This window comes from Nannizzia gypsea, genomic scaffold, assembly GCF_000150975.2.
Source record: "Nannizzia gypsea CBS 118893 supercont1.5 genomic scaffold, whole genome shotgun sequence".
Classification (NCBI taxonomy): domain Eukaryota; kingdom Fungi; phylum Ascomycota; class Eurotiomycetes; order Onygenales; family Arthrodermataceae; genus Nannizzia; species Nannizzia gypsea.
Window position 1 is genome coordinate 681,869 of NW_003345197.1, and position 27,178 is coordinate 709,046.

The window sequence follows — 27,178 nt, forward strand, 5'->3', positions numbered from 1 at the left end:
GCCGAAGAGACACTAATGCCTGAGTTCTGCCGCTCGAAACCAGCCAATGAACATATCTATAATTATCTGCTTCTCCCGTTTTAATTCTAGAGCATTGTGTAATACCGCTCTTCTTTAATTTCCGACCCCTATTCCCCCAGGAAAATCTCCTTCCCCTTTCAATTCCTTCAGCAAACCTACCTTCCCTGTAGAAAACCAACATTATGGACATTTTCCTATGCGGATGAAGAAGAAGTTGTTAGTGGCTTTCATATCCCAGTCAAACTTGCCTTTACCGGAATGCAGTTCTCCATCACTACCTCAACTATGCAGAGAACAATTTTAAGAAAATAACCCTCGTGGTTAGCCGTATTTTCAGGGGAGCTTGAACTAACTAGTTGCTTACAAAGATTTACGCGGTCAAGGAGCATGGATTAATCGCATCTCCCCTTGTGGGATATTACATGGAATACCTGGTATTTTCAATGGATACATCGCATTGGTAGGAACATCCAACAAAACACGGCCGGGAAGGCAATATGGTCAGGGAAGCTCGGATGCACATCATGTTTACCAGCTTGAATTAACCAGTTAGTGGACATATCGTTGGAATGTATCCTGTATAGTCATGCTCGTTATCAGTTTGTTGTTATTCTCAATCATCTTCCTCGTCATGCTCTTCGTCATTGTCTTCGATAGGGAACGTCAGAATCGCCGCCACGCCCCCTAGCCCGTCTAACCTCCTTCCACTTTCATGGTCAGAGCTCAGAACGCGGACTTCTCCACCTTCTACGTCCCGTACGCGGTCTACCAGAGACACCCACCTCTGTCTTTCACGCACATTCGGGGCTCTGAACAATCTATTAGAGATCAATAAAATTCCTCCTCCTCTCCCTACTGCTCCCTGATCAACGGCTGATTCCACCTCGTTAGGGCCGTAGGTAGCCTTGTTCGTGTCTTTCCGTAAGTGGGCATAGAACGTATCCATTAACGCGGTCTCACGGGCGTATTTTGTATTAGCCAACCTTGTTTGAACGGCGGGGGACTGTAGTACTTCATTAAGGGAGTGAACGTGGCCTGACGACGAATGAACTACAACCAGGCTTTGCAGAAGGGGCTTTAAAGACGGCGTAGTCGTGTTGGCAACCGATTGAACATGCTTTTGAAATCCGGCTGCAGTAAACCCCGGGGATGCGAGAAGAATAGGCTTCGCGGACGTGTCACTGCCTGAGGCTGGAGTAACAAGGGATGCGCCTGTGGCGCTGTTGAACTCGATAAGCCGCAGGAGATTATCCAAAGTGAGCTGGTAGAATTTTGATAAAGCCTAGACTGTAGGGTTAATAACTTATGGAGAAAAATCTTGCGGTTATAATGATTCTGACCTTGTCATAGTCGCTACCGCCTTGCCTCTTCCTGGGGATAGTAAGTTCAACTTTCTGCTTGAGCACAGTTTGGAATTGTCCAATAAAACAAATGTTTGCGAGGCCTTCCTGCATAACCACTGCTACGGCTTCCGCTCTTCGTTTCCCCCCTTCATCAACGGCATCTTTTAACATCTCAATTGCCATGCTATCCCAGCCACCAGCAGATGTTCCCGTTGCTGATCCATCACCTGGAAGCGACGAGCCTTCTACCTCCTTTTCTAGGGTGAAGTTTCTCTGCAGCTCCAAATCAAGGGTATGATGCTGACCAATTTTCGTGTACGGCGTCTCCACAACAATCTGGCCAGATACATGGAGCTGAGAGCTCTGGATATCAAAATCAAGACTTTTCACGCGTATCTGCAGATTCATATGCACACGAGATGAGGCGGTTGTGCCCGTGGCTGAAGTAGTAGTCACCCTGCGTATTGCACTAGCCTTTAGAAGGTCATTCGGCCGTATGAGATTGTATGCATGCCACTGATGGCGAAGAAGGTCAAAGGCAGGGTAGAATTAGCATGTGGCTTTTACTATCCATGACTATGCATTTTTGCCTCGCTCAAGTAAATCACTGGGCTAGTAAAAAGGGGAAGCAGGGAAGAAGGAAGATTGATGCAAGAAAAAGCAGGGAGTCATTATCCCCGTACCATGTCTTCTGGCTCTTCGGGATAAAGCGTGACTGAGCCCGAGCCATTACGCTCAATGTTTTGCTTAATGAGGCGCATTGTTACCTTATCCAAGCGCCTGCATTCAATCAAAAAGTAGATTGACGGAGTGGTGGAATTGTCTTGGCTTTGGTACTGCACAAGGTTTCCATACGCTCAAGGACGTAGTACGCCACTATATAGGGATAAGAACTACTTGGTCCGAAGCTAGCCAAAGATATTATTTTCTAGGGTATAGGGCGGTATATTTGATTGCGGGATAGGCAGCTGCTCAGGCCTGAGAGATGAATCTGCTTCACAACTGTATGATCAGCGGGGCTCTGACATGTATGTAAGTGAATAATCGACATACAGACCCCACAAATAAAGAGTCAAAAGGGGCAATAGAGTATATTGGGAGTTGTTATATGAAAAATTAGATAGCGGGTGGTATTCTTGTTGTGCTAAGTCTCTGCCTTTCTTGTTGCATATTGTCAATAAATACACCAAGATGTTGGTTGTGAACGTTGAACCTTTTTGATATCCGACATGGAGAAGAGCAAGGTTCGCTTAGTAAGAGAAAATCACGTGCTAAATCGTCTAATTACATAAGCATAGTTATTCGAAGCTTAGCTTGACGACGTCATAGATTTGGACTCTCGGTTTCTCACCTGGGAAGCCGGTAGACGTAACGAGAATACCAAGAATAATGAGCATCAAGTGACTGCCATGTACGCAGGTGGTTCATGCAAGGACAGCAAGGTATGAAGTCACCAGTTACTCTCCACAACCTGCTCGGGAGAATTCCTTAACACCATCTTATCTCCGCATGTCAAATATTAATGTAACGCCGGTAGATAACTATGCCACCGACACCCTCGCTATTGGCTGTTTGAAACTAGGGATAATAAGCACTAAAGAGGCGTTAAGTACCTCGGATAGCCTTTGCTGGTCAACCGCTCACTACGTAACCCTAAAGCCCTGCTATCATATAAATGGCCACTGTTGTCCGCCTACCCACGGTCATATCCCCTCACTCTATTTCATCCTTTGTGAGAACATCAAGTCGAAGCGCAAGAAAAGTAGCAACCATGGCAGCAAGATCAAATCTTCAGTCCACGAAGAAGATGAACTCGGGGCATGAGATCCCTGTAGTTGGATTTGGTGTACGTGGCGTACGGAGCTTTCCTTTACTTGCTGTGTCGTTACTAAAAACATCGAACAGGTCTATCAAACGTAATGACGATATTCAATTCAATTCCCATTATGAAGCTAATAAGATAAATAGCCCACCAGATATTACTGAGAAATGCGTTTTGAAAGCGCTAGAAACAGGCTACAGGCATGTATGTTGTGGCGAATCACTCTTCCCTATGAGCCAAGTCAGTGTCTATGATATTGACCAAATACTTTTTTGCCCTAGATTGATTCAGCAAGATCATATCGTAACGAAGCCGAGTGTGGTGAAGCCATCAGAAAATCGGGACTTAAGCGCTCGGACGTATTCTTTACAACAAAGGTCCCATGGAGAGCACTAGGTTATGAAACTACCAAGGAGGCTATTGAATCAAGCCTAAAAGATGCCAAGGTGGACTACTTCGATCTGTAGGTTCCCCAAAACAATCAATCTCGTCAATGGCGTCGTTGGCCGCATTCTGTGTTGAATAATGACTTACACGAAACTTAGTATTCTTCTTCATGCACCATACGGTGGTAAAGAGAAGCGCGAAGGCTCTTGGAAGGCTTTGGTAGAAGCTCAGAAAGAAGGAAAAGTCCGCTCTATTGGCGTTTCAAACTATGGTATCCACCACCTAGATGAGCTGGAGGAGTACAACAAATCCATTGGCGGTAAAATAGACGTGGGCCAGTACGAACTGCACCCATGGCTCGCTCGTTCGGACATTGTTGAATGGCTCCAGAAGCGAAATATTGTCATCGAAGCGTACAGTCCGCTTGTTCAGGCAAAGAAGATGGATGATCCAAAACTCCAGGAAATTGCAAAGAAGCATAACAAAAGCCCCGCTCAGATTCTAGTTAGATGGAGTTTACAAAAGGTAAGAGCTCAGAACTTCCTTATAATCCCAGTAATTCCCTGGTCACTGATAATAGAATTGTTACAGGGTTTTGTTCCTCTGCCGAAATCTGCAACGGAGAAGCGCATCTTGGAAAACGCCGATATCTTCGACTTTGAGCTTTCTCAAGATGACATGAAATCTCTCCATACTAATGAGTACCACCATGTCTGCTGGGATCCTACCACCCACAAGGATGGTGATAACATGCCATAGGAAAGGTTCACGAATCCCCTCCGGGCTGAGCAGAATAATTGAACCTGGCCTAACACCTGCTGCCTAAAGGATGTACATATCATGGCCTTTTATATATCCTGTTATATCCTGTTTCTAAGGGTTTTCTAAGACGGATACCTCTCTATCAAAATAATATATGGCTTAGTCCTCATTTTTATTATCTATGGCCACCTGTACCTTTTGATTGTGGTAGGAGATATCATAAAGAGCAAGAGCTTTAAAAGGACAAAGCTGCCTGTGTCCTAAGTGAAAAAAAGAGTCACCTGGCAATGTCATGTCTCCTCTAGGGAAAACGCGCTAAGGGGGTTCTGTTGATCAAGAAAGTACGCTAGCCTTATTGGTATCAAAGCAGTCCTCCTCGCACAAATATATAAAAAGCTCTCCTCTCCCTCCCTTATTTATTAACTGAACAATCCATAAGGTGCAAAATCACCTTGTGAATTTCAGTTCTGGTTTATTAGCTCTTCTAGAGTGCTAGGGTGCACCTAAGGTATTGCCCTGGCCTACTACTCCCGCGTCATTTCCCCCTTACTCTATAAGGGGCAAACAACTAAAGTCGCGTCTAACACTAATGTTATATCCTCTGTAGGGGAATTCCTTTAAGAAGCAGTTTCCTATACCTTTCACTATTATACTCTTCTCTAGGAACGCGACTTTGATCTATTAAAAGGCCGCTGCTAGTCTTACCCTTGATGCCAGGATACCCGCAAGACAAGGGGTGTGAAAGAGTGTTCAGGGGGAAGTAACCCGCAACATGGCTTCCAATATTCAGGAACCTCCGGCTAAGGGCCCAAAGTATGTCTTTTGCATTCTCTTAATAGATATCAATAACTTGACTGACCTTAAACAATAGCAAACCAAACCAGTTTCTGACCCCAAGGGGTGAGAAGCGTAATGCTGATGGAACAATCAAAGATCAGATTGGCCAGGTGCCTCGCTTGGATCTAGCTACCGAGAACACTCCCTTACCATCAAATGTCCATGTACCTCCTTCTGAAGGCCAAGACAGAGACATGAGTGAGTTCTCAGGGGGCTATGACACTGAGGGAGAATTTGGTGCAGATGAGAGGGAAGATGACGGAGAGGATGATGAGGAAGACGAATCTGACCGTGAAGATGAAGAGAAAGAACAAGAAACCGAAGGTAAAAAGAATGGAAAAAGACCAGACCGAGATTTTGGTCCCGGCAATGGCAATGGCAACGGTACTGGTAATGGAAATGGTGGAGATACTGGCGATGATGGTTACGAGGGCGACACCGATGACAGTGGAGCATCTACTGACTGCAACTTTGGTGATGATGACTCTGATGGAGGTCCAGTCTTTGAACCAAATCATGATGGAGAAGTTCCCAATTTAGACAGTGTTGATCCTAGGACTTTTGGTGGTAAGTCATCTATATCTCCAGTCGATGGGCAAGAACCAGCAGCCCTGGAAATGTTACATGTGTTGGCTAACTTTCTTTTACTAAAGAGATTGTTTTTGATACCATTGAAAGTCATATGCAAACCCGAATTTGGATCCCAGATGAGGAGTCCATTGCAATGATTGAGAATGAGACTGAAGGTCACAGTCTCTTTCAGAACAACGCCTTTCAGATTCCAGGAGAAGGCAGTAGTTCGGCTGAAAGCGTGCACTACTATGACCTTGACGATCTCTATTATGCGGAATCAGTCGAGGAAACCAGTGGAGAGAGCGATGAAGACAATGAAGACTATGAGTCTGACATTGAACTTGAAGCCCAAGTAAATGAAACCAGAAACGAGGATTACGAAGAATTAGCAACCTCTGCTTCTGCTTCTGCTTCTGCTAATGATACCCAATCCCATGATGACACTGAAGATGAGGATGAGATAGAATATGACGATGATACCACATACCCATACCCCATTGCCACCGAGGACATGAATATCTGGTACACTGATCCAATTCTTGCAAATGTCATTGGTCATGAAGCTTTCAACAGACTCTTCCCCGGTCGCAATGCTATCAACACTCCGCAGACTACAACCGGGAATACTCGGCCTTCTACCATCAATAGAGCAAGAATCTGGGAAGATGAACCGGAGCCAGAGGATTTACCAGAGGATATACCAGAACATTCAATCTCTCCTATCATCATTGACAACCTCGACACCCCCAGTACTAGCCCAGTACCTGAGGAGGAAAACAAGGAGAATAAATACCCTGAAAACGATACCCTCGGCATGGAGAGCGAGGTTGAAAATGGTATTTTGGAAGAAGCTGCTCCCGGGCCATCTTCTTCTAACAATCCCCAGCCATGGGTCAACCGCTATAGCCCAGTACGAAACCAAGAACGTCAGCCAATGTTCTTAGGTGCTGCTCTCCGCCCTGTTCCGTCTCTTGCTGGGCGAGTCCCAGTGCAGAATGTCAACCCAAACGGCCCAAGAACCCGAGTCCATGAATGGTTCGGAGGAGTGGGCGCAAACATACGAGATGTGCCAGAATAAAGGTCTCCTACTACCAGCACCGTGGGGGATTTTCTTCTCAACAATTCTCTCCAAACCAAAGATATTATCATATATCTTTCTTTTTCTTCACTCATTTCTATTATTGCTGTCAGAAGTACTTTGCTTTTCTACCTATGTTGTTTTCTATTTGATTCTCTGTTTATGTTTCTTCTTGTTCTTGTCCTCATTTATTGTGCTAAATTTAGCCTGACAAGCCATACATTTAAGAGCTGAAGTTGGTGGTCAGTCTGCCTTAGGGCAAGGGGAAGCTGGTGGTCTTGTGCTAAAGGATGGTTAAGGGGTTCTCTGTTGGTGTATGTTGAAGTATGTGTTTTTGTCCTTAGTTGTACCATAGCTTAGTTAACTAGTCTAACTTCAGTCCTTTCTGTTAAATAAATAAGTGGTTTGATTCTTAAAAGTAAAGGTAGATGATAAGGGAACCAACTGGTTAATACTAAAGGTAATTGATAATTTTTAACAGTCTTTTTTTATTATTAACGTCAAGGCGGGTAGGTTTAAGGCCGTAACTGTCATAGACAGAAGAGCAAAAATGAATAAAAAGGCTAGAGATTCGATTGAAGGGCGATATAGAAGGTCGGGAAGGAGGTGACGTTTGGCCATCATATCAACATGTCATCGGCAAAGCCGCTGCAGATCTCCAGCTCGAGCATCGAAACAAGGGGGATAAAAGCTCCACGGTCCTTCTATCCATGGCATATTCTCTCCCCTCCACTCAAGATCCCGCTAGCTGCATGACATGAAGAAAATAATAGAGAGAGAAATGTAGAAAATTTATTTTACCAAACCGTGATATCGTCTTTTGTTTGAGGGAAACATTAAGAATTCTGGCCTTCTGTCATTTTCCTATTCTGTCTTCCGGCCCTCTTCTCCCCCTTACTTCAATCGTCTCACAGCGCACAAATTATCCCCCACATGAGAATAATTTACTCGTCATCCTCGTCCTCTTCTATGGTCGTCCTGGCAATGCGGTCCAAATCTCTCTGGCCGCTTTGGGTGATTCTGCGGCCGCCCTTGTCCTCATCGTGCTCGAGGACACCGATCTTCTCAAGGGACTGCATGATTTTTCGGTCAACGGATCCAGAGGCATCGACGTGGTGGGATGGAGCGGAGCCACGGTTCTTGCGGCCACCGTGAACCTTACGTAGGCTGCCGACACCGACGGTCTTGCGCATGTAGATGTGTCGGGCAACGGCGGCAGCACGGACGTAGTACCTGTTGTAAGAAGTAAGTACTAAGACTATATAGACGCTCCAGCGCAATGATAGAGTGGTCGTGGCGTGGTTAAACCGGGCATTGAGTATTAGGAGGATAAATCGTACCAGTCAATGGATTGGGGAGGGAGTTCCTTGGAGTTGGAGGTCTTGACGGTATCAACCCATCCTAGTAAAACTGTTAACACATCTCCCGTAAGATAAATGTAATGTAAGGCATCGAACCTGGGATTGGGAGCTTTCCCTGTCTCTTCAAGAAAGCAGAGTATGCCTCGACGAACTTTTGAGCCTGCATAGCAAAAGAAACATTGTTAGTTATCTTTCAGACAATGTGTAATGTACCCAGTTCCCTCCGTCGTCTGCTGCGCAAGTATGGTCTTCCACGAGTTGGACAAGTCTGCTGGTTTCTCCTCAAATATCCATATTCCATTATTATCTTGAAGCGCCCGATTCCTCAGCTATATCCATACCCCAAGGGTGAATCGATCAAAGTATATAGGTCCGTACACGTCCACCACACTCATGCCAGCTCGACAAATGTATTTTGGCGACCGGCGACTCCTCGCATGTTCTTGAACCATCACCGCAACCATTTATGCAAGCCAACCGTCCGAGAACGACAATCCATCCCACGCAGCAGACGACAAGAACCACCATCGACTTTTGTTTGAGCCAACTTACATCGACATCGCGAACAGTAACGCCACCCATGATTGCGACTTTGGAACCGGAGGAACTGTGGTTGAAGAAGGGAGAAGGACTCGGTGTCTTAAAGGGTGAGGGCGTGAGGTTGTCGTTGTTGTCGTCGCGCACACACGGAGCGGTTCTTCAATATCGTCAGATTTCGATGTGAAATTTCCAAAGTCGCTTTTCTCGCTTTGGTGTGCGCCAAGACTTGACCTTGTGTGGAAAGAGAAAAAAGTGGGTTCGCTTATGAAGTCACGTGGATATCACGTGATATTGTTTTGGCCCAAAAGCGACGACAACGACAAAGTCGAAGACAAAAACAACAACGGTTGCGATGTTGATAGCATGAATTGATGTAGAATTGAACTCTATAGACTAATTATATATATCATAGGGCCATAAAGAGTTACGCGGCTCCTGGTTCACGCGGTTACAGCAAACCAGGACTTAAACAGGAGAAAAACGGGATAGTATCTCTCAATTTTCACGCCGTGAGCGCGTTTGATCAATCATATGATAACGCGCATGCAAGGCGTCTATAAAGTGTTCATGGCGTATTCCTGGCGGGCGGACCCTTTCGAACTCCTCCAGGGCCTCTGAGATCAGATAGTTATGTACCTCAATCAGCCACGAGACAATGAAGAAACCTGTTCGGTTAAAGCCATAATGGCAATGGACGGCGATTTTCGGGAGGTCAGGGTTTCGAAGATTCACTCTCCCTACCCGCCTAAGTGCGTCAGACATGATCTCCTCTTTGAGATTTTTGACGATATTGAAGAATTCTCGGACTTCGTCCACTGACGGTGGGATCTTCGAGACTGTGGGGATTTTGAAGTACTTGATTCCGTTCACCTCTAGCTGTGAGTAGTCGTACACTGGGTTTTCATGGCTGATATCAATAACAGCGTATATCTTACCACGCCAGTCCTCAACGAACGGCTTTGGAGAGTGGTGAGGGTCTACCTCGCGCAACGTCTTCATGGCAACAAAGGTACGCCCTATTGGCTCCGATACGGGAGTCACAGCCTGCCATTTGGCAAGATTCTTCACGTCCCACTTGCCAGACGTGGTCAGATGCTGCAGCTGCCACCCAAGGCCTAAACGGAGGTCAATATTTGCTGCCACAAAGGATTGAATATGGCCTGATAACGTCCTGTAAGTGCTGCGATCAAACAGCAAGGAGTGAGAAGCCGGTGCCGGAAACACGTAGGTGTCCACGGCCTGAGTGCCATTTGGATCAACTAGCCAGGTTGCATTCTCATGATGAATTCGCCGGCTAGTTGTTGTTTCGGGCACTTGAGCGAAACTATGGAGTAGCACCCCAGTGGGGAGTTCGTCACCCTGTATTTCGGAACTTGCTCCACCAGTATCACCACCTGAGGCTCCTTTGTGGTCAAAATAACGCAGGAGCTTCAAAACCTCCTTCGGTTTTGTGACACCGTCTGACTCTCCTCCAACGAAGAAGAGGGGGATATGTATTTTGTCCCATACCTCCTTCCCAGGGATGCCGCTAATTGCCTGGCCAGACTTATTATACCTCGGAAGAGCGCCCCATGCCATCCGTCTCCATACCGGCGTGCGACTCAGCTTGTTATACCGATATTGGAGATCATGGGTTTCCCAGTCAGCTTCATCACTGACAAGTCTTCGGACGCTCGGGCTATAATGCCCTCCAATACGGTCCCACCAGCGCCATATGTCAAATATGAAGCCTGGTATGTATAGAAGCCTTCTAGACAGCTTCACTGTCTCCTTGTCGGGAGGCTCGGAAACGGGGCAAATGGCAACTATCCCAACTATGTGTTTTTTTACCTCGGCCATGGCCCCAGAGTCAGATGAGGCAATCAGAGCCGCGACGGAACAGCCCATACTGTGTGCAATGATTATAACATCCTGGTTGCGAGCAGCGTCTCTCTGCTTTTCGATCGCATTGGCTACCAGCTCGGCCATGGCTTCAATGGAATAAGCCGACCATTTCCGTGGAGCAAACGTCGACAGCCCACAGCCAGGGAGATCGATGCCAAAACACGGGCCAATGGTGATCATGCTGTGCAGGAGATGGTTAAACTGTGCCAAACACCCACCTAGTCCGTGGATGAATACCAGCAGTGGGAGGACCTTGGGTTCTGTGGGAAGCTTCTCTGTATGTGGATGAGGGTAGTAGAATGTGCGGATTTTAGGATAAGTAGCCACTGAAGTGGTATATGAATGGTAAGAGGAGTGCTTCTTCAGTATGCCTGGATCATTATCATCGTCCCCTATATCATTAAGTCTGTCAGAAATTATATAGAGAAAAGTCAATATTCTAATGAGCTACCGACGTACTGGGGGGGAAGCGCTTCAGCCTAGAGCCTTTTGGTCCTAGTACAGTGTTGATCCATGCAGGATCAACCGGCTGCTGTTTTGTTCGGGTATGTATGGATATGGTCCTCGAGTTAAGGATGCGCTGTCCATCAGGGCCATGCTTCATGAGCCTCCACGAGATTATCCCACCACCGATAAGAAGCAGGACGATGGTGGCGGATATCTGGTAATAGCAGCCAAAGCTCGCAATGCGGTCTAGATCTAGCCGGTCCTTCAAGTCTAGAATGAAGTGTATAAGCCGCGATGTCTGGTAGTAACACGATTCCCGTATGCTCTCCAGCAGATGGTCACAGGCCGATAGCCCGACACTCGGCACTTGGAATCTTGCCATGGCCGCGACTCTTCCGCAGCCTCAGTTACGTCCAGGGTAATCCAGAGCAACTCTGTCTGTATGATTGACTGAAAGAGACGTCAAGTCAACTTTCGCTTTTCTTATTGCTTGATCCCCGCCGGATGAGGCTCGAAACTTCTTGTTGTATATAGAGAGGGAGTCAGTCGTATGTAGTAGATATCAACCACCAGATCGACCTTGCAGGTAGTCAACACGAGCCAAGCCAACGAGTCACTGTGTTAGAACGACGGTATCGCTTGATGAGCATCGCAGGCAGACGGCGAATAACGAGCCATGGCCGTACCTAGGTAGTTATGGAAGAGTGGGCGATGTTGACAGGCGAGTGAGTGTGTTGCGAAAAGCGCAAGTGAAGAGACTGCGAGGCAGCACCGTCCAGCAGCTGGTGCCTTCTCTAGCTATTTATGAAACAAACCCGTCCCGGGGCGACCAGCCTGGCTCGGTGGAGGATATGTATCTACCCGCGGTTCAGCTCCTTGTCCCTGTGCCTGTGCCACAGGCTCGCACTCTGCGCTGTAACAGGCTGAGCAAGCTGCTCGCTAGCTGGTTAACTAATTATTTAACTAGCTAGCTCGCTAGTTAAGGAGTTCGTTGGCTAACGAACTGGTGGTCACATACATACATAATTAGCAGGTAAGTAACTAACGCTGCTGCAGGTCGGATGTGACCTCTTCCTCTTGAGGTCGGCTAGCAAGGATACAGCTACACGGAGTATATAAGAGCAGCAGGAGTTCACTCCCGACTGTCCACCGTAAGATATTTAACTAGTTATTTTTTAGGGACATGAAACGGTTGAAGGAGGAAGACGAAGGAAAAATCGGCATCGCGTTCAAACTCCACTAGAGACGACGTCATTCTCTCCTTTTTTTTCATTTAATTTCAGCCTTAATTAACAGTCATCGTCTTTTAAAACTAGCTACCTATTTTTATGGATATAAACCAGTAAGTCTGTCGCTGTTTGCGTTGGGTATATTGACTAGTTAAAAGCTACTGTTTTACCGTGTTCTACCGTGTGCGTTGGTCGAATGACTGATATATCAGACGAAAGACGAAAGACAGCCGAATGAAGAGATAGATAACTGCCTACTAGCGTCAAGGGCAAAGACGCCATGAGAGTACTCTGTTTATACCCGCGGATCATCGCTGCTAAAGCACTGGGCGGCCAAAACGGCTTCTCTGGAGAATACGATCAACAGCAACAACCCCTGATTGAACATGACATGGACAAGGCCGGAATTTCCATGCCACCACCACACACGCCGTCTCCCTCGTCCAAAGAAAACCTCAGCTGAGGGTTTTTCATCTTTTCATCTTATTTTCTATCTTCTTTTTATATCTCTCTTTTTTTGTGTTTGCGTCGATGAACTGCTCCCTTCGACGTTCTATGATGTGATGACAACTACCTAAAAAGGGGACATACCGGGAAGAAAGCAAGCAAGCAAGCAATGAAAAGCAAAAGATCACTGCAACCCATGTCTCGATCAGAACAAATCGGTCATGGCACCGTGAGATGCATCTCCAACCAATCGAGAATACTTCGCCAAGACGCCTCGAGTGACTCGCGGCTCCGGCGGCGTCCAGTTCTTGAGCCTTGCGGCGATTTCTTCATCAGAAACGGCCATCGAAAGCTCGTTCGTCTCTGCGTTGATGGTGATGACGTCTCCGTCCTGGACGATGGCCAGGGGACCACCCACGGCTGCCTCAGGAACGATATGGCCGACGATGAAGCCGTGGCTGGCGCCCGAGTACCGTCCGTCCGTAATCAGGGCGACGTTGGTCAGTTTGGCGCCCATGAGAGCAGCACTGGCCTTGAGCTGCTCTGGCATGCCGGGACCGCCCTTGGGACCTTCATACCGGACGATGAGGACCAGATTTTCTGTCCGTGGGATCTCGCCGCGGGAGAGTGCGCAGTTTAGTTCGGATTCACGATCAAACACTCGAGCCTTACCGGTGAATTTAGTGCCTTCTTTCCCTGTGATTTTGGCCACGGCGCCTCCTGGAGCGAGGTTCCCTCTCAGAATCTGCAGGTGTCCGGTGGTCTTGATCGGGTCGTCGAGAGGGCGGATGATATCCTGTCCCGGTGAGAGGGAGGGGAAAGAGGCAATGTTCTCGGCCAGTGTCTTTCCCGTCACTGTTGGGATGTCTCCGTCCAGCAGGCCGGCAGCTACGAGCAGCTTCTGGACGGACGGCGTGCCTCCGATCTCGTACAGGTCGGCCATGTAGTACTTCCCGCTGGGCGAGAGGTTGGCGATAAAGGGGACCTTGTCACTGACGCGCTGGAAGTCGTCGAGGGTCAGCTCCACGCCTGCCGACCTGGCCATGGCGATGAAATGGATCACACTGTTGGTACTCCCGCCCATCGCCATGGTCATCACCAGCGCATTCTCAAACGACCGTTTTGTGAGCAGGTCCCGAGGCCGGATGTTCTTCTCCATGCAGATCTTGATGGCTTCCGCGGCCTTGACACACTCTCTCATCTTGGCCGGGGCCGTTGCCGGAGTAGACGACGAGCCGGGCAGGGAGAGGCCCATGGTCTCGATAGCAGTGGCCATTGTGTTGGCCGTGAACATGCCCGCGCAGGCACCGGCGCTGGGACAGGCGTGTCTCTCGATATCCTCCATGATCTCGTCTTTGGTCTTACTCTGGTCGCCGCCGTCGTCCGGCTGCTTGAGCTTATCGTACGCATACGCTCCCGCAGCCTCGTAGCACGTCGATATATTGATTGGCTGCCGCAAGACGTTGGAATAGCCAATCTGGATCGTACCACCGTAGATCATCAGAGATGGTCGGTTATGGCGTCCCATGGCCATGACGGTTCCCGGCATGTTCTTGTCACAGCCGGGAATCGCGATGCAGGCATCGTGGTACTGCGCGCAGGTGACCGTCTCAATGCTATCGGCTATAATCTCTCTTGACTGTAGGGAAAACCGCATACCTAGACAGTGGCTAACGTTTAGTTCGACATAGGTCCTGAGCCTCTAATTTTAGAGGATATACATATATGTACATATATACGTATATATGTATGTAAATATATGCATGTATGTGTGTGTATATGTTGATTTGAACGAACCTTCATGGCCCATGGTGATGGCATCAGAGACGCCAATTGTATTGTACTGCCAGCCCAGCATCCCCAGGCCAGTGACGGCTTTCTTGACGGTCTTCCCAAGGTCCAGCAGATGCATGTTGCAGGCATTGCCCTCCCACCATACGGACGCAATGCCTACCTGGGGGCTGTTCTTCATGCTCTCCCTATCAGGTACCCCAGCAGCATACAACATGGCCTACACCGTGGTTTCCCAAAATGTCAGCTCGGTCCTAGGGTCTTCTCTCTCGCTTCCCCTCTCTCTATTTTGACGAGGGACTATGGCTATGGCAATAAATGCGTACCTGAGCTCCGGGAAAGTCATGGTCCTTTGTGATGAAATGCGAGTACTTGTTTAACACCGGCTTGCCATCCCGAGTCGCATCGTCATCAACGCAGGGGAACCGGACGTATTTCTCTTCCCGCTTCTCACCACCGAAGCCATTAACTTCTGTAGAGCTCATGCTGGGCTTTACAATCGAGTGCAGAAAAGGGCCTGGACTGTCTCTTCCTTTTTTTTATCTTCCTTTTCTTCTTCTCTCCCTTCTTTTCTTTCTTATATAAGGAAAAGAAAAGGGGACAGGGATGTTAAACTCGAACGGCTTTTTATAAGCAGGTGTTAGCTGGCGGCGGGATATATACGAAATATAGAAGAAAAATATATCAGGTATTTCAAGCACGGCTACTCCCTCTCTCTCTTCTCTCTCCTTCGCTCGCTATTTTATATATGTCGAAGGAGCAGTAGCAACGGCCGACCACCAGACAACCGACCAGGGCAAAGAAAACAAAAATTAAAAAGGAAACCGAGTGCGGTGTTCAGAGGGAGATCGGAGGTCAGGACGGCCACAGAAGAAGTGCGGGAGCCCTTGCTGCAGTTCTTTTCTTTGCTTTTTTATCCTGCGCAAGCTCGCTCGAAAAGAAAGCGCCCCAGCAGGCAAAGCAGGCAAAGCAGCAACCAAGCAGCCTTCGCCCGCACTCGCTCTATCACTTGCTCACTCACATTCTTCATACATACATCCATACGTACATACTCTCCATCAATCACTTTCTATATCTCTCTGTATACGCCGTGCGGTTCTTGCACTTCTTGCACCCAGCCAACTACGTAGACACTGCCCTGGCACACACAATAATACACTCGCCGGCATCAACTCGCCTGCAACACTCGCACCGGCTCTACCCCGGTCCCGCAACAACGCCTGAGGGTCGGACAAGTCAGCGAGAAACCGGCAAGCGGCCAATTGGCGTGTTTCAACACTGCTGTGGTCTTCTCCTTTTTACCTCCTGCGCTTTAAACTCGACTTGCTTTTACCTAATATGCTGGCTGGCCGTGGGCAGGGATCCATTGGCTTCGCGCTGCAGCTGTGTGCATGCAGTTTTCGCTTTTACTTTGTACATATACTTTCGATGAAGAAGCAGGCTTAAAGTGCTTTACCTAGGCTGTTACTTGCAGGCGTTAGTGAGAGATGGACAGAGAGAGATCGCGGAGGGGAGAAAAGACCGCAGCGACTCGGAGTTTCCCCCGCGATGCCGTGGCCAGTTGTAGGGGAGGACGGGGAGGAAGGGGCGTAAGGGGCGTAAGGGTGGTCAATAGCAATAGCCGTGGCTGGCGCGGGTCGGTGGGTGGTGGGTAGTGGGTGGTGGTCGTGCCAGATGTGATCGTACGACCTCTACAGCCTCATTTTCCCTGGTTTCCTCCTCCCGTCTTGTTTCATCTCGTTTATCCGCCTTCTTTTTTTCTTTTGCTTTCTTTCACTGCTGGCGCTGTTGATGTGTCGATGTTGATGTTGAAGGAAAAAGAAAGCGGCTTGTGTTATTGCTGCGTTTTGCCTATCACATGACCATGCACGATCGAGTGGACGTCATCAAGGAAGAAGAAGCAGACGAAGATGAGGCAGAAGAAGAAAAGAATTTAAGGCCTGGTGCGACTCTGCAGTCCCTGTTTTGCAGAAGACGAGAAGAAGGAGGATGGAAGAGAAAGAGCAAAAAAGAAAACACAGCTTCCTGCAGACCGAGGGCCCTGGCTGGTTATTATATTGGTTATAGTTACATACAGGCACTGGCACTGACTGACCACAGGGACAGCGGGAGACAAGAGACAGGCAGACAGGCCCCGGAAAAAACCCAACGCTGAGCGATATAGATGCCATGTCCGATATTACTGTTATTATGCATCATTAATGGTAATGGTATATGGAGTTCATCCCGTTACTACATGACATGGCACGGCAGGGGAGATGGGACGGGACGACCAGGAGCAGCAGAAAGGCAAAGGTAGAAAGGCCTCAGGAAGCCAGGGCCTAACTAGTAGAGCGTTGCATAGAGTGCAGCGAGCGTTCCCGCCAGGGGGAACAGTCCCCTGACAACGTTCAACTCAGCCCAGCCCTTGAGCCAATTCAAGACCTCGACGTCTTCCCTGGTCGCCTTGGAGTCGCCGCTGGCCTTGCTGGCTGCCTCCTTTGCCTTGGACACGCCCGTCATGGCCTCTGCGTCCGCCACCTCGGCGCGCGAAAGCAGGCTCTTGTTCGTGGGGTTCATCACCAGCAGCGTGTATGGGATGATGGACATCACCAGGCCCGAGGCGAGCAGGTACCAGTTGGAGGTCCGCGTGTCGGCTGCGCGAAGGGTCGTCTCGTGGCGGAAGACGTAGGAGAGGTAGGCGTAGGCTGTGCCCGCTCCAATGGCACAGAAGGGCATCGAGGTCTTGCCGATGTTATAGGCGTGGCGCCATTGGGTGGCAACGTGCGAGATGGGACTGCCAGGCTTGTGGTTGGAGTCGTAGCTGGCTGGGCCGCTGCCGGCAGGGAGAGTGATGGTAGGTATCAGCGCGGTAGAGTAGGTGATGATCGAGCCTGCTTCATGTCAGCTGTTTCTTTTCCTTTCTTCCTTTTCTTTTGCATCTACAACTATGGTCGTCCTCTCGTTATCCTCTGCTAGATCAATCTTACCAGCCATCAGCCCAGATGTAGTGAGCCCGATCACCTGCGCCGTCCGCACACAGCTCGAAACGTCAGGCATGATTGCAAAAAAAAGTCGAATTGAGAAATTTAATCCTTGAGAGTTGGGTCGGTTTACGTCGAGTCCTATAGTAGGTGGTATCGGTACTTTTGGATGTCTTGCAGAATCGTAGGGGAGGGAGGGTAATCTCTGTCGAAGGAGCAGTACCAGCCCGTTCACTTATAAACACCCAGCCGGCCGCAGAGTCAGCGTCTGGAGCTTTGCTTAATTGGACAGGGCACTCGCCCCCTAACCAAGAAGGAAAAAGCTGGATAGCCTTCAAGATGACGTCCTAGAATGACGTTCGGCTATCCTTGACAGCAGCGAGCCGGCTTGTCTAGATCTTGCCCTGCCAACGGAAAATCTTGCAGCCTGGCTTGCTCGACCCTTGGATCATTGTAGATCAGACTCTTTACCAGAAACACTCTCAAGGCCCGGGGTCAAGCTGGCGCCTGATTCGTGGTTGACGCTGTGCCCTGATGGAGTTGGTGTGCGCCTAGGGCGTCGTGTCTCGGTGTCGGTACTTTGATAACCTGCGAGTCTCTGGTCAGAGTCAAGGTCAACCTCGGAGTCACGGAGAGAGATGCTGGCCGGTGCAAGGGCGCGCTGGGACACCCATTGGACGGGTAATTAATATTATATTGGATCTAATATATGAGGCTGCATTGATTCTAGGTATGTTTGTCTGTAGCTAGGAGCTATTGCTGGACACATATATTAGAATCCCCGTAGCTCTCTCTGCAATGCATACGCATACTCGAGCACCATTTGTTCGGCAATACTGGCCAATAGCTATAGGACGAGAAAGGGCTTGAAAAAGGGTGTGTGGTATCAATATTGCAAAAATTATACAGTATATATATAGAGTAGAAGAAAAGAAAAGAAGAAAAGCTGAAACAGGCAGATATTACTACTTCCTATAGTCCAGCTCGGTGTGAACGCTGGTGTCATCAGTTTCCTCAACGCCGACAGCCGCCCATGGGCTGGTTTCATTCATTCCGTCATCAATATCAGCATGAGCCGCTGAGTCGCTGTCGTCCCCGTTGTCAGAGGGCACAATATGGCTATCGACCACAGCAAACTCGACGTTCTTCCGAACAACAGTAGTCGCAGCAGTAGCAGACTGCGCCTGCGGTTGAGTCTCCTCCAGCACATCTCCATTCCACGGCTTGCATTGCTTCACAAGCTCACCGCACCGTAGACAGGTCCATGCCTCTCCGTCCTCCCCCTCAAGCTTCTGGGCAATGCATGTGAAGCAGTACAAACACCGACATGGCACGGTTTCATAGGGATTCGTGATGTCTGTCTGCGCTGAGCCAATGATACCGCCTGACGCAGCTCCAGGCCCCATAATATCACTCTCCGAGGTGGTGGTAGGGTTCTGCGCCTGGTAGCATATAGGACATGTCCTCTCGGGCAAGAAGCCAAGTTCACCCTGGTTCTTCTCCTTGCCGTCGTCGTCACTCGATCGAAGCGAGGACATGGTCTTTCTCCAGGCTCGAGATACCCATCGGCGCCAGCGCCCAATTCCAACAAGGGGTAGCAGAAACAGAAGGAATTCTGTAAAAGCATGCCAGACGAGCTGTCGGTTAAGATACTCGAATGATACTTCTCGACTAACCTGCATCGACGGCGGGGTTAAGCGCATGCACAGCAGTCGGTCGACTAGTGTTCTGTATCGGCCGTTAACCAGGAAAATGAGGAAGGATGCAAAGGCGGCGATCGAATGGGCGGTGGAGAGGAGAGAGGTAAGTTTCGACAGTGCTCGCGTGTTGGAAGACGGTGGCTGTCATCAGAGGAGCTGGGTTAGTCTGCTGTTACTTTTCTCAATTGAATGTCGAGATAGGTAGTAAGTATACAACGCACCTCGTCATAGTCTCCCCCTTGGTGGATTATCCAGCTTTCCCATTTATCCCATGCATAACGCCCGCCGACCGTCAACAGTCCATATAAAGATTTTTGAAGCCTGGTTGGATCCGAGTGTACAGGCCCTTTACTCCTGCTATCGGTGTATTTCAAGTTTTGGAGAGCTGCGCCGTACGAGGCATTATGGTCCCATACAGACAGCTTGAAAAGGATCGCACGCAGCACCAGATCGATCTCGTGGTTCCAGTCGTCCCGCATATACCGCTATAATAACATCAGCCATCATTTCCTTCTAGTGTCTCTTCTCCTGGTTGAATATGGACCCTTACACCAAAGTATTTCAATCCTTCTCCGACCTGCCCCTTGAGCAAGGTTATAAGTTCTTCATCCAGCAGCTCCGCGTCAACCTGTCCCACTCGGAAGGCCGGTCTCGTCCCTTCTCTGCCTCTGAGGGTATCCCATAGCTCCAGTCCGCGAGTAGGCAAGCTGGATAGCGGGTATGGGAGGGTGCTGGCTGCGGCCGGGAGTCGCGATGTTCTGTTTGCGAGCCGATTTCGAGCTTCGAGTTCGCGTTGGCGGCGCCGTTCCAACACACGCTCTTGTGCTGCAGCGAAGTTTGCAGAAGTCATCGCGGGGGCATCTTCGGCCTGGCTACGCTCTTGAACCGGCTCTGTATCTCCTCCGTCAAGCGTCGAGGTTGTGTTTCTCTCTTCTCTTTCGTCCTTTCGTATCTTCTTCGTCTTGCTTCCTCCTTCTTGCTTAACTAAACTAGCAACTTTGCTTGAGCCGAGGTTCAACTATCACGTGATAGGCCCAAATCTATGTTTAAAACAGGGAGAGAGTTGAATATTTCTATTCAAGCTCGCCCATTGGTCTAATTGATTGATATATTTGATGTTTAAACATTAAATGGCTATCATCGATGTGTAAATACTTCGTTGTGGTTCAAGCATAGAGAGAGGCCATATCCTGGCTTAGGTAGAAATGAACAAAACTTCCGTTTGACCTTCTAGCTAGTTAAAGAGCCTTTTGTAACGGCTAAAGAGGAACCATAACTGCCCTAATATTTTCTCTGCTATAGGCGCTTATCTCTTCCTCTTCTACTACTCTACTGCCCCTGAGTGTGTTGTGTCTTCCCCCACAGAGCCGCATCGTCAGGGTCTCTCTAGTAGTTAGTTCTAGTTTGCTCTTTAGTTATGCCTAAAAGTTTAGTTTTATCGACATGGTGGGGTTCATCAACATTGATTTAACTTATCAAAAAAAAGAAGAGACCGTCTTTCTCCTCAGCTGTCTTCCGCATTAAAGAAACCATCACTCCTTCAGCCACTCCAGAGAGACATCCTGACATGAGCTTTTCGCTCTCTCTAGGGCCTGACAGTCTTCCTCTTTCCACAGCTGTTTCTGCTTCGGTTTGGTGGCATCATGCAAGTAGCTATCGAGGTACCAGGGGAAGCTAACCCGCTGACCCTTCAAAACGTTATACATGCCTTGACGACGGCGGGCTCTTCGTTGCCTCATCAGCGCCAGAGTGGAACAGCACAGCTCCAGGAATGGGGGAAGCAGCCAGGCTTTCACTCGCTATTACAGGTACATCGTCCTTCTTCCTGTTTTGACATTGATTGGCGGCTGACCTTTCTCCTTCGTCTCTCTTTTTTGATAGGATGTCTTTACCGACTATTCTATTCCCTTCGAAGTCCGATACCTCTCAATTATCCAGTTAAAGAACGGTATAGACAGATACTGGCGGAAGACAGCAAACAAGTATGTCCTGTACCTATTATGACGGATTATCTAGTTTGGGTGGAAGAAGTGCTAATATGGGGAAAACCTGTTACAGTGCTATCAAGCCGGATGAGAAAAACCAGATCAAGAGAAGAGCTATAGAAGCTGGAGTTGTTGAACCTGCATCTCAACTTGCTTTGCAAAATGCCCTGATCGTGGCCAAAATATTACGGGCAGAATTCCCAGTTGAATGGTGAGCATTTAATATCCTCATTAATACTGCAAGGAGGGCATGCCTAACAATCTACATACAGGCCAGAAGCCATATCTGAAATAATAGAGCATCTTCGCGCATCCATCCGGCCCGGTGCTAATCCAGTTCAACTCTCACGCACTCTCCTTATCCTCCTCCAGGTAATTAAGGAACTCTCCACCGGACGACTAGAGAAAACTCGAAGGGGATTACGATCTGTTGCTCCAGAGCTGCTACATATTGTTGCAAGCATATACGTCGACAAAGTGCAAAAATGGGGTACCTTTTTGGAATCCGGCGGAGACGACGAAGGCGGTGCGCTAGAGGCAATTGAGCAGAGCCTTATGTCCCTGAAAGTCATCCGACGGTTGATAGTCGCTGGATTTGAGAATCCAAATAGGGAGTCGGATATCTCAGGATTTTGGACCCTATCGCTAACACATCTCGGAAATTTCTACTCCTTGATACAGAGACGGTCGTCTACGCTGGCTTCAGAAGTTGAAAAGTTGATCGGGAAACACATCATCCAGCTGTCCAAGCTTCATTTGGAAATGGCCAGAACCCACCCAGCACCCTTTGGACTGCTTCCACAGGCTGTTGATATGGTTAAATCTTACTGGGGGTTGGTAGTTGAGCTAGGCAAGACTTACGGCTCAACAGATTTCTCTCAACTCAAAGTTGGGGCGAACGGCGATGCAGATGACGACGAGAGGCCTCTTTTGGAAAAACTCGGTCTCAAGGCCCTCTTACTTCTTAGAGCATGTGCAAAGATTGCATTCTACCCCACGAATACTTTCAGATACCAAAATCAGCAGGCCAAGGAGGAGAAGAATCAATGTGTTGGCTTGATGAAGTCCCAGATCTTCAGTGAAGACTTCGTGGTTCAAGTCATGGAGCTGCTTGTCACTCGCTTTTTTGTCTTTAGAGCCAGCGATCTCAGAGAATGGGAAGAAGAGCCCGAAGAGTGGGAGAAGCAAGAGGAAGAGATCACAGATGCCTGGGAGTTTTCAATTCGGTCATGTGCCGAGAAACTGTTCCTTGATCTGGTTATCAATTTCAAAGAACTGCTCATACCAAAACTGCTCAATGTGTTCTACACTTATGCCAGTAAGTCAACCCGTGGCATATTATATAATATAGGAGTGAAACTAACTGACAGTGCAACAGACCCTCAGAATAAGGATATCTTATTGAAGGACTCCCTTTATTCCGCCGTTGGCCTTGCAGCTGCATGCCTGGAGAATCATTTAGACTTCAACACTTTCCTGGTATCTACACTCGTACCAGAAATTCAAATCCAGGGTCCAGGCTATAATATCCTTCGTCGAAGAATTTCTGTCATACTGGGGCAATGGGTTCCAGTGAAACCAAGTGAAATCGATAAGGCATCCGTATACGGCATCTTCCAACATCTTTTGGATAAAAACGATCCCGTGAACGATCAAGTCGTTCGTGTAACGGCTGGTCGGAAGCTAAGGCAGGTTCTAGATCCTTTCGAGTTCTCTGCGGAAGTATTCCAACCGTTTTCAACGCCTATCCTACAAGGTCTTATGGAGCTCATCCAAGAGGTCTCTCTTACTGAGACTAAAATGGCACTACTCGAGACTGTAAGAGTTGCGGTAGTAAAGATGGAAAGGCAGGTCAGTATTAGTAACCCCGATGGATTGGTATTAGTTGTTATACTTACCATTTTTTCTTTTCATATAGATTACCCCTTTCGCAGATCAGATTGTATCCCTTCTACCGGGACTTTGGGAGCAATCTGGTGACGAACACTTAATGAAGCAGGCAATATTAACACTTTTGTCATCCCTAATACACTCGATGAGAGAAAGCTCAACCAGATACCACTCTATGATACTACCCCTTATTCAAAAATCCATTGAACCCGGCTCAGTATGTCCTGAGGTGCCCCATCCCACAAGGTATAACGGTGATACTAACATAACGGTTTAGGAAACTCTCATCTACCTCCTCGAAGAATCTCTAGATCTATGGTCTGCCGTGCTATCTGAAACCCCAAACCCACCATCTCCTGAAATTCTCGCCTTATTCCCATCTATATTCCCAATTTTTGAAATCGGCACCGATGTTGTACGGCAGGCACTCGAGGTCACAGAATCCTACATCCTCCTTGCACCTCAGGAATTCCTTGACGAAAACGTCCGGTTCCGCCTCTTCGATATTTTCAACAACCTCCTCAATCCAGACGTCACTCCCCGGATCGGCCTAGTCCCCCACCTTGCGGAACTACTCATACGAACTGGCGAATCCACATCCGAAGAGAACAGCGAGAATGTGTACGGCGCCATCGCCAAGTCCATGCTAAGCACTGGGTTTATGGAAACTCTCCTCTCCGCCCTCTATGGCGCACACCAGTCCCGCCAGACAACGGGACCTAACCGGAGGCAAGCCACCATCTACGGCGTGGCTGAAACAGACCACCTATCAGTCCTTGCACGACTTGCCCTCGCTTCCCCACGCAACTGCATATCAGCAATAACATCAGCAACCAGTACTTCTTCCGAAGAACAAACATTCACCTGGATACTAAACGAATGGTTCGCCCACTTCGACAACATCGGCGACGTCAACAAGAAGAAACTGCATACCATGGCCCTCACGCATTTACTAACAGTCAACGGCCCCTCATCTCCTGCTCCAATATACCTACTAAACAATTTACAATCCTACCTAACCATCTGGACGGATCTGATAACCGATCTATCTGATGGTCCTGAAGTAAACCCCGGCGACGCCCGACACGGCGATTACCTTGTTTTCGACCCCAACGACACCCAGGGCGAGAAATACCATGAGTCCGAAACCCCTGAGACGACACGCAGACGCGCATGGAGCGCCTCGGACGCAATTCACAAGATCAATCTGCGAGAGTATGTGGGGCAGCACCTCCAGGCTTTGGTACAGGTTTGTGGAGGAGCCGACCGGTTTAGAGACGAATGGCTAGTTAACGTTGACAGGGAGGTCGTTAATGGGTTTGGGCAGTTGGGGATTATGTAGATGAGGGTTGGAGTTGGAGTTGGAGTTGGAATCGTAGTTAAAAACAGGCAACTGTGTATCCACCCCTGTCCACCGCTTATCGTCCACCGCCACCACCCAATATCGTCCCCGTTTTCTTTCCTTTTTTCCCTCTACCCGTTTGCTATCGATGTTTAGCTAAGGCTTACGAATACCCTGGATAAAGAAAGAAAGAATAAATGCTGAGTTAACTAGAAAGAAGATGTTTACTTGCGTCGATTGGTAGACTAAACTATAGTAGAGTATCACGGTATACAAAGATTAAGCAAGACTGAGAATATTACGTTAAACTGATTGGTCAAAAATGTATCTTATCTGTCTTGTCTATTTGACTGTACTAATTAATTTAATTACCGTACACAAAAAGGGGGATGGCGGATATAAACATTATCCCAATATCCAATGCTAACCTATGCCTATACTTTAAGAAAGGAATTAATGAAGTGTAAAAGAAGGGAGGGAAAGACGTCCGTCCTGCGCCAGTCATTGCCCTGTTATCCATCTAGTTGCACTGGCCAGGGTACATCCTGGCATCCATAGGTTGTGGGAAAAGGCCGTTCTTAAGCAAGTCGTCCAGGTCCCAGCCAGGAGAACCTCGCTGGGTCTTCCAGGTCCACCAGAACCATCCGTGTCCCTTGGAGAAGGAGTCAAGCTGAGCTTCGATGTAGCGGCGGGTGTTGACCTTCTCTTCATCAGTGAGCTGGGCAACGGAACCCTCGGTCTTGCGAGCACAGCCGTTGGGGACGGCAGTGCTAGGGTTGGAGTCCTTGTGGGTGCCATCGTATCTGTAGCCCTCGTGGCGGCCATTGAGGTACTTGGTGCAGTCGGTCAGGGCACCGCACCATTCACCGACAACAGCAGGGATGGAGGATTGAGCGAGCTCGTTGGTGCCGAAGTCGCATGCGGCCTTGATGTGCTGGTCGATGTTCCAGGCGACGAGTTCAGCACTGAAGACTTCGTAGTGGTGAGTGTCGATGATGGTCTTGGTTCCGAGGTCGAAGCCATTCCACTTGGATGGGCCCATGAAGGCGTCCGAAATGACGACGGCGACGTTGGGGTTGGCGCTCTTGACCTTGGCGGCGCCCTGGCGGTAGAACTCCTTGAGGGGCTCGACTTGGATACCAGCCTGAGGGAATGGCTCATTGATGAGGTTGATTTCGTCGACCACACCTTCGTGCTTGCTGTATCGTTCGATGAGGACATCGAGAGCCTTGTGGGTGAGTTCGACGGTGTTGCCCTTTTGCCAGTTGGCTGGGCCGAGTTTGCCGCTGTTATCGAAACCGTTTTGAGATCCAGGGGCTAAATATTAATCAGTTAGTTAGCAAATATAAAACCAATGAATATAGATACTATGCAGCCTTGAACGTACCGCCGTGGAGATCAACGTTGATCTTGAGACCAGAGTGTCTGGCCCAGTCGACAGCAGCATCCAACATATCTACCTGGCCCTGAACGAAGGGCTCTCCCTCAATGGGAGCGACGGCCCAGTATCCAATTGGGATACGGACATGGGTGAGTCCGGCAGCTTTGATGCGGTCAAAATCGCCCTGGTCGATGTAGGTGTTCCAATGCAGCTTTAGCCGTTCATGGGCACGATCACCGAGAGCCGCACTGAGAGTCCATTCGTCCACTGCGCTATCACCTCCTTCCTCAAAGATACCAGGCGTGATCCATGGCTCCAACACCAGCCATCCTCCCAGGTTAACACCACGGATGAAATCGTCAGTAGCACCACGAGGTGATTTCCTATTCATAATCAGTAACACAATTGAGGCAGAAAAAAGAGGATAAAATCAAGATTTCAGGTGCGGCAAAAAAGAGAGTCTCACCAAACGTTGGAAACGGGGGAGGCAACACTGAGGCCAACCAGTGAGAGCCCAAAGAGAGCCCCAAACTTCATGCTGGCTACACACACAATCAGGTACCGAGTATGTGTATATTTATGTGTGTGCGTGTATATAGGATTAAGGTGATGTTCCTGAGTTTCTTTGGGATGTAAAGGGAAGTATCGAAATTCATCGACAGGAGACGCAGGCCTACTTATGTGCTTTCCACACCAGGTCCGAGTTCCTCATAATGACCCACGTTTCACAAGCAAGAACGATCGGCAATAGCCAGAAAGAAGGCAAAACAAAACACATCTCCATCGACTTGAAAGCTGGATGGCCAGTCGTGTGTGCGATGTCAGATCCAGCGTGGGCCGGGGGGGTAGTCTGGATATCATCAATGTCGATGGATATCACATTGCTACGGCTGCAGATCATCGTGCATATGTGCCGCCTTATTGGCTATGGGGCTGATAAAACCGGGTCGACCAACATTTGGTGTCCATTGTATCGGACAGCCGAGGGTGGCACGAGGCCCTTCTGTTCCATGGAGTCGTTCAGATTGGTTGGAAGGTTTGGGGTGGTTGGATTCTTCAAGGCTTTTTCCCCGGATTTTGGACAGAGTGACCTGGTGGAAGGACAGGAGAATCTTGGGAAGACTGCTGGTATGGGCATGGCATGGCAGCCATCAATCACAGCGGGCATCACGAGCATCACAGACACCTCCCATCTGCCGGCTCTAGGCCTCACATCATTGTCGAAACAAGATGTTTTGTTGCGCCCGCCCCAAACTTGTATCATCTTCAGGGGTTGATGGAAACGGGGATCGCCATGCCTACCTAGGGTAGCTACCAGGCCCAGCTTCAACGTCATCCCAGCTTTTTCCCTTTTTTGGGTCTCTCTTCCTTGTCTCTTGCCTCTTGCCTCCTCCA

The 27,178-nt window shown here is 48.7% G+C and overlaps 11 protein-coding genes across 11 annotated transcripts; 4 read left to right on the forward strand and 7 right to left on the reverse strand.

The window, feature by feature from the left end:
* Nucleotides 1-634: 634 nt before the first annotated feature.
* MGYG_06089 (pelota) lies at nt 635-2,125 on the reverse strand (the record flags this gene model as incomplete). Its single annotated transcript, XM_003171500.1, has 3 exons — nt 635-1,303; nt 1,362-1,880; nt 2,048-2,125. The coding sequence occupies 3 exons, from the start codon at nt 2,123-2,125 to the stop codon at nt 635-637; spliced, it is 1,266 nt and encodes a 421-aa protein (XP_003171548.1).
* Nucleotides 2,126-2,390: 265 nt separating this feature from the next.
* MGYG_06090 (hypothetical protein) lies at nt 2,391-2,812 on the forward strand (the record flags this gene model as incomplete). The annotated part of the gene is made up of 2 exons (XM_003171501.1): nt 2,391-2,396; nt 2,678-2,812. 2 exons carry the CDS (start codon nt 2,391-2,393, stop codon nt 2,810-2,812), a joined length of 141 nt encoding a protein of 46 aa, XP_003171549.1.
* A 323-nt stretch (nt 2,813-3,135) lies between these two features.
* MGYG_06091 (2,5-diketo-D-gluconic acid reductase A) lies at nt 3,136-4,332 on the forward strand (the record flags this gene model as incomplete). The annotated part of the gene is made up of 4 exons (XM_003171502.1): nt 3,136-3,390; nt 3,468-3,649; nt 3,732-4,098; nt 4,165-4,332. 4 exons carry the CDS (start codon nt 3,136-3,138, stop codon nt 4,330-4,332), a joined length of 972 nt encoding a protein of 323 aa, XP_003171550.1.
* Nucleotides 4,333-5,107: 775 nt separating this feature from the next.
* MGYG_06092 (hypothetical protein) lies at nt 5,108-6,823 on the forward strand (the record flags this gene model as incomplete). Its single annotated transcript, XM_003171503.1, has 3 exons — nt 5,108-5,148; nt 5,207-5,739; nt 5,826-6,823. The coding sequence occupies 3 exons, from the start codon at nt 5,108-5,110 to the stop codon at nt 6,821-6,823; spliced, it is 1,572 nt and encodes a 523-aa protein (XP_003171551.1).
* A 944-nt stretch (nt 6,824-7,767) lies between these two features.
* Nucleotides 7,768-8,766, reverse strand: MGYG_06093 (40S ribosomal protein S19; the record flags this gene model as incomplete). Its single annotated transcript, XM_003171504.1, has 4 exons — nt 7,768-8,056; nt 8,164-8,224; nt 8,281-8,344; nt 8,737-8,766. The coding sequence occupies 4 exons, from the start codon at nt 8,764-8,766 to the stop codon at nt 7,768-7,770; spliced, it is 444 nt and encodes a 147-aa protein (XP_003171552.1).
* Nucleotides 8,767-9,219: 453 nt separating this feature from the next.
* Nucleotides 9,220-11,437, reverse strand: MGYG_06094 (dual specificity phosphatase catalytic domain-containing protein; the record flags this gene model as incomplete). The annotated part of the gene is made up of 2 exons (XM_003171505.1): nt 9,220-11,000; nt 11,068-11,437. The coding sequence occupies 2 exons, from the start codon at nt 11,435-11,437 to the stop codon at nt 9,220-9,222; spliced, it is 2,151 nt and encodes a 716-aa protein (XP_003171553.1).
* Nucleotides 11,438-12,936: 1,499 nt separating this feature from the next.
* Nucleotides 12,937-15,007, reverse strand: MGYG_06095 (dihydroxy-acid dehydratase; the record flags this gene model as incomplete). The annotated part of the gene is made up of 3 exons (XM_003171506.1): nt 12,937-14,390; nt 14,529-14,742; nt 14,849-15,007. 3 exons carry the CDS (start codon nt 15,005-15,007, stop codon nt 12,937-12,939), a joined length of 1,827 nt encoding a protein of 608 aa, XP_003171554.1.
* Nucleotides 15,008-16,847: 1,840 nt separating this feature from the next.
* MGYG_06096 (hypothetical protein) lies at nt 16,848-17,561 on the reverse strand (the record flags this gene model as incomplete). Its single annotated transcript, XM_003171507.1, has 2 exons — nt 16,848-17,395; nt 17,492-17,561. The coding sequence occupies 2 exons, from the start codon at nt 17,559-17,561 to the stop codon at nt 16,848-16,850; spliced, it is 618 nt and encodes a 205-aa protein (XP_003171555.1).
* Nucleotides 17,562-18,450: 889 nt separating this feature from the next.
* MGYG_06097 (peroxisomal biogenesis factor 2) lies at nt 18,451-20,035 on the reverse strand (the record flags this gene model as incomplete). The annotated part of the gene is made up of 3 exons (XM_003171508.1): nt 18,451-19,326; nt 19,407-19,670; nt 19,736-20,035. The coding sequence occupies 3 exons, from the start codon at nt 20,033-20,035 to the stop codon at nt 18,451-18,453; spliced, it is 1,440 nt and encodes a 479-aa protein (XP_003171556.1).
* A 793-nt stretch (nt 20,036-20,828) lies between these two features.
* On the forward strand, nt 20,829-24,402 carry MGYG_06098 (KapH protein; the record flags this gene model as incomplete). The annotated part of the gene is made up of 7 exons (XM_003171509.1): nt 20,829-20,993; nt 21,067-21,167; nt 21,244-21,381; nt 21,443-22,488; nt 22,549-23,021; nt 23,089-23,277; nt 23,338-24,402. The coding sequence occupies 7 exons, from the start codon at nt 20,829-20,831 to the stop codon at nt 24,400-24,402; spliced, it is 3,177 nt and encodes a 1,058-aa protein (XP_003171557.1).
* Nucleotides 24,403-24,922: 520 nt separating this feature from the next.
* MGYG_06099 (glucan 1,3-beta-glucosidase) lies at nt 24,923-26,320 on the reverse strand (the record flags this gene model as incomplete). The annotated part of the gene is made up of 3 exons (XM_003171510.1): nt 24,923-25,719; nt 25,790-26,166; nt 26,250-26,320. 3 exons carry the CDS (start codon nt 26,318-26,320, stop codon nt 24,923-24,925), a joined length of 1,245 nt encoding a protein of 414 aa, XP_003171558.1.
* Nucleotides 26,321-27,178: the final 858 nt, after the last annotated feature.